Source organism: Palaemon carinicauda, chromosome 2, assembly GCF_036898095.1.
Source record: "Palaemon carinicauda isolate YSFRI2023 chromosome 2, ASM3689809v2, whole genome shotgun sequence".
Lineage (NCBI taxonomy): Eukaryota > Metazoa > Arthropoda > Malacostraca > Decapoda > Palaemonidae > Palaemon > Palaemon carinicauda.
This window is the reverse complement of record NC_090726.1, coordinates 42,147,408-42,153,065: the sequence shown is the minus strand read 5'-3', so window position 1 is coordinate 42,153,065 and position 5,658 is coordinate 42,147,408. Positions and strand designations below refer to the sequence as shown.

The window sequence follows — 5,658 nt, the reverse complement described above, 5'->3', positions numbered from 1 at the left end:
TCTGATGATACTGGAACTGAAACCAGACACCTTTACCTTTACATTTGAACGCTGTACAAAGTTTCTAACGCATGAGAAATGTCTTCATTATATCATCCCAGAATCTTGAAGAGTCTCCTTTTGAATATGTAACTGGTAGTTACATATATATAGGTTAATCCCGGCGATTCGTGGCGCGCACGGCAGAAATTCAAAATTCGCGGCAATCACCGACAGGTGAGCAGGTGGTCATACCTGTGCGCCCTCTAACCAGGTACTGTACTTGGAACTATTCCCATAAGTTCTCAAAAATTCCCTGCCGTCGTTCCAGCAACACGTCGGAAATTCGCTACGTTGTGGGTTTGCTTTGTCTATAAATTTGGTGAAGTACCCATTGTTTGATTTTTTGTTGATGGCTTTCGCTGATTTTTGGATTTTCCCTTTTGACTTTTCACTCGGTTAAGATAAACTTTGTTGGTTTTTTTCGACCTGGACAATTAGTTAACTATTTTCTCTAGTTTTCAAAATGGCCGACTCTGTGATTAGAAAGTGTGTTAAGGGGTGCAAGGCTTGGCTTCCAAAGGCTATGGTTGATCCCCACTCAATATGTAAGAGTTGCAGAGGGCATGAGTGTTCTTTTAATGGCAGATGCAATGAATGTGAGACTTTATCTGATAGAGAGTGGAAAGAGTATGATCGCTATATTAGGCGATTGGAGAAGGACAGACTTAGGAGAGCTAGATCGTCAAGGGTTCTTTCTAATAGGTCTTCGGATAGTCATGTCCCTTCTAATTTGCATGAAACTAATATTCCTGTTCCTAATCCTAAGGCTGTAGTACCAGACCCCGCTACGGTGTCAGAGGTAAGTGAGCCTTGTTTGAAGGATGTTATGGGTGCAATATCGGCCTTGGGTGTGAAAGTGCAATCCCTTACTTCGGATAAGGAAGTGATGTGGGGGGCAGTGCGTGGTTTACAACGCAATTTCGGGGATAGTGATAGTGCAGTGGAGGGTGCGTCCGTTCGTGTCTGTCATACTCCTAGCCCTTGACCACTTCCATGCTCCCCAACCCCTGGGAGAAGGAAAGTCGACAGGCTAAGGCAGGTGAGAGACGTTAAACAGCGAACGGACGTCCCCTCGAGCGATCCTGTTGACTCATCCCAGGACGCTCCTCCTCGCCTCAGGAAAGGCAAGATGAGGAAGTGTTCTTCTTCGTCAGAAGATGCAAGACCTAGACGCGGTTGGCTTCACCTCTTTTTTCGAGACCTCTCAAGAGACATATGTCCCCTGTTAAGTTCCAGCAACCATCGTGCAGTAATTGGAGCTCGCCGGAAATCTTCCTGTCAGAGGAAGACGACGTGTACGCGCCTTAGCAGTCGTGTAGGACACATAGTTCGTCGGAGGAAGAAGATGTGCACTTTACATCTGTTCATGCTTCTCCCCCTCCCCCGGATTGGGAGATGTCGCAAGGGACTTCTCCTCCTCTTGGCCAGAAGACCCCGGCAAAGGTTTCCGAAACTTTAGACGCTCCCTTACAGCGATCAGAGCGCAGTTCAGGAAGCGACAGAAATCGCGACACTCCCTCGCAGCAGACTGGACGCATGCAGGACGTGCCGCAAGCGACAGGTCTATCAGAGCTTCAGCGGTCAATTATGTCCCTGTTTGATGCCTATAAGTCACAAACAGAGGAAGCCCGCAAGAAGGAAGCTAAGGACATCAACAGACCTAGGAAAGGAATAAGATCGGAGGGAGGCGCAAACAGCCAGCAAGAAACTTCAGCGCTCATCGACGCTCCCTCGCAGCGATCTGGACACGTTTCGGGAGGCGGCAAGGTTCTTGACGCTCCTTTGCGGCATGCTGGACGCATACGATCAAGACGTTTCCCCGCAGCATGCTGGACGCATAGTTGACGCTCCCTCGCGGCATGCTGGACGCATGCGAGCAGGACGTTCCCCCGCAGCATGCTGGACGCATTGTTGACGCTTCCTTGCAGAATGCTAGACGCACGCAAGCATGACTCTCCCTTGCAACATGCTGGACGCTTGCAGGACGTATGCAAGCATGACGCTTTCTCGCAGCATTCTGGACTCATGCATGACGTTCCATCGCAGCATGCTGGAAGCATACAGGACGAGAACAGACAAGACGAGGCGTGTATTTCTCCCACTCATTCTACTTCGGAGATCGCTATCCCTTTAGAGGAGATCTCAGAGGGGGAAACGCTTCATGCAGCAGACCTTAAGAGATTACTGGCAGTTCTAGCGGACTTATATTCGAAGGACTTTACTCAGGCTTTACCTCAAAGCCCGCCCTCGCAGTTTTTGAAGGGTAGACCCCAGAAACCTTCCTCTTTTAAGAAAACGGTGCTAGCCAGATTGGTCAAGAGAGCTTTCTCGACTCTGAACGAGTGGATTCTCAAGAGAAAGGATCAAGGAAAGACTACTTTTTCCTTTCCCCCTACAAGACTGGCCTCCAGATCCAGTGTGTGGTATGAGACTGGGAAGGTTCTCTGTTTGGGAGTTCCTGCCTCCTCCTAGGGGGACTTCTCCAGACTCGTTGACGCCTCACGTAGATCAGCCATGACCAAGGCTAAGGTGATGTGGTCCACGTCAGTGATGGATCACTTGCTGAAGGGCATCTTCAGAACGATCGAGTTCTTCAGCCTGATGGACTGAACTCTCGGAGCCCTCGCAGAAGTCACAGATGAAAAGAGCGATGCACAGATGCACCTTATTGCCTGTCTCGATAAGGCCGTGAGGGATGGGACCGTCGAACTCTCCGCCCTTTTCATGGCAGGAGTTATTAAGAAGAGGTCTATGCTGTATTCTTTTCTGTTGTCAGGATTGACTTTCGCTCAGAAATCAGAGCTATTGTATGCTCCTTTAAGTAATCATCTCTTCCCTTCTGATGTAGTGAAGGACTTGTCGGCAGCTCTTGCGCAACAAGCGACGCAAGACCTTATTACCAGGATTGCCAAGAAAGTCCTCCCGGCTAGCTTTTTAACCAGAAAGCAGAAGGAAGCTCCTCCCATGCGCCAGCCCTTTTGTGGAATGGCCCTTTCGAGAGGAAATCAGAGAATTCTGCTGGAGGACAACCTCGTAAATTTACAAAGCAGCAACCAAAAACAAGAAAGTGAGCCCTACAACCTCCAGACACAAGTGGGAGCCAGGTTATCCCACTATTGGCAAGAGTGGAGCCAAAGGGGAGCGGACGACTGGACAGTCGATGTCTTGAAGGAGGGTTACAAGATCCTCTTCCTAAGAAGGCCTCCTCTTTCGTCAGAGCCCTTAGAGTTGACAGCAACATACTCGGGGAGCAAGGCAGCAGCTCTTCAAGAGCAGGTCAACCAGATGCTGTCAAAAGCAGCGATAGAAGTAGTAGAGGGCCTCTCTTCGGAGGGATTTTACAACAGACTTTTTCTAGTTCCAAAGAACTCGGGGGGGGGGGGGGGTTGGAGACCTGTTCTGGACGTAAGTCCTCTGAACAAGTTTGTAAGCAAAGTGAAGTTTGCCATGGAGACATCTGCGTCAGTCCTAGCAGGCACCAGACAAGGAGACTGGATGGTGTCGATAGATCTGCAGGACGCGTATTTTCACGTCCCAATTCACCCGAACTACAGAAAATTTCTGAGATTCGTTTACCAAGCAACTACTTATCAGTTCAAAGCACTTTGTTTTGGACTGAACACGACTCCCTATGTTTTCATTCGAGTGGTTTCCAACGTGGCTCGCTGGCTACATCTAAAAGGGGTACGGATATCAATGTACCTGGACGACTGGCTAATCAGAGCCAGGTCGCAAGAAAAGTGTCTGGAGGATCTACAAGTTAAAATGTCCATGACGCAACAGCTAGGTCTGGTTGTAAATTTGGCCAAATCACAACTGACACCTTCACAAAACATCATCTACCTCGGGATGAGGATTCAATCAGTGGTTTTGGGCTTTTCCAGCCCCGAAACGCATTCTAGAATGCCTAAGAAAGGTGAAGCACTTCCTAGACAGAAGGACCTGCTCGGTGAGAGAATGGATGAGTCTGCTGGGTACCCTCTCCTCGATCGAACAATTTGTATCCCTGGGAAGACTTCATTTACGGCCTCTACAATTCCCTCTCTCAAGATATTGGACAAGAGATCAAGGCCTAGAGACGTGGATTCCGATTCCTCTGGCAATCAGGAATCAGTTGAGTTGGTGGGACGAACCCAACAAACTCCTAGAAGGCCTCGAACTTCAACAGAAGAACCCCGACCTACTGTTGTATTCAGACGCATCAGACATGGGGTGGGGTGCAACACCGGGGAAGGGCGAGATCTCGGGTCTGTGGAAAGAGTTTCAGAAGGAATGGCATATAAACATCAAGGAACTAGTGGCCATTCATCTAGCACCAATGCACTTCCAAAGGAAGTCCAGGGGAAATTAGTTCAGGTCAACGTAGACAACACCACAGCGTTGGCCTACATCAGGAAACAGGGAGGCACTCGTTCAGATTCCCTTTACGAGGCAGCGAAAGATCTCCTACTGTGGGCAAAAGTGAGGGATATAACCCTGATAACATACTTCATAGAAGGGGAGAAGAACGTCAGGGCGGATCTTCTCAGCAGAGGAAGACAAGTTCTCACAACAGAGTGGACCCTACATCACGAGGTGTGCAGCAGCCTTTGGATGCTTTGGGGAGAACCCTCAATAGACCTCTTCGCGACCCAGAAAACAAAGTGGTTACCAGTTTATTGCTCTCCAGTCCCAGACCAGTGACCCTGATAGCTCCATTTTGGCCCATGAGACCTTGGATTGCAGAAGTGATGGAGTGGCTGGTAGATACTCCCAGAGCGTTACCATGTCGGAACGATCTACTCAGACAGCCACCCATAGAGAGGTACCATCAAAATCTCCTCGCTCTCAATCTAACTGCCTTTCGACTATCGAAAAGCTGGCAAGAGCGAAGGGCTTTTTGAGGGAAGCTGCAAGAGCTATCGCGAAAGTTAGGAGGACGTCCACAATTAAGGTACTGTACTGTATACCAATCTAAGTGGGACGTGTTTAGAGAATGGTGCAGGATTAGCAACTTTTCCTCTTCCAGTACTTCTCTAACCCAAATATCAGATTTTCTGTTGCATTTATGAACGGAAGAAAAGTTGGCAGTATCGACCATCAAGGTATACCTCAGCATGCTAGCTTCCGTCTTCCGTCACAAACATCTTGACGTGTCAGGAAACAAGGATCTCTTGGACCTCATTAGATCTTTTGAGACTGCTAAGTTAAAGGACAACCCAACCCCCTCTTGGAACCTGGATGTAGTCCTAGCGTTTTTGACCTTGAGCAGGGTTGAACCTCTCGACAAGGCTTCTTGGAAGGATCTTACTAAAAATACTCTATTCCTGGTTGCGTTGGCTACAGCCAAGAGAATAGGAGAGTTGCAAGCCATCAGCAAGAAGGTGGGCTTCAATGGAGATAATGCAATTTGCTCCCTTCAGCTAGGTTTTCTCGCCAAGAACGAGAATCCTTTACGACCTTGGCCCTGATCCTTTACCATTCCAGGGTTATCTCACTTAGTAGGACGGGAAAAGGAGAGAGGCCTTTGTCCAGTGAGAGCTCTAAAATTTTATCTTCAGGCGACCTAAAACCTGAGAGGACAAGCAGATAACCTCTGGTGCTCGGTTAAAAACCCTTCTATACCTTTATCAAATA

At 48.5% G+C, this 5,658-nt stretch overlaps 1 protein-coding gene across 1 annotated transcript; it reads left to right on the top strand.

The window, feature by feature from the left end:
• Positions 1-3,738: 3,738 nt before the first annotated feature.
• Positions 3,739-4,725, top strand: LOC137616229 (uncharacterized). The gene has a single exon (XM_068345854.1). It carries the CDS (start codon positions 3,739-3,741, stop codon positions 4,723-4,725), a length of 987 nt encoding a protein of 328 aa, XP_068201955.1.
• Positions 4,726-5,658: the final 933 nt, after the last annotated feature.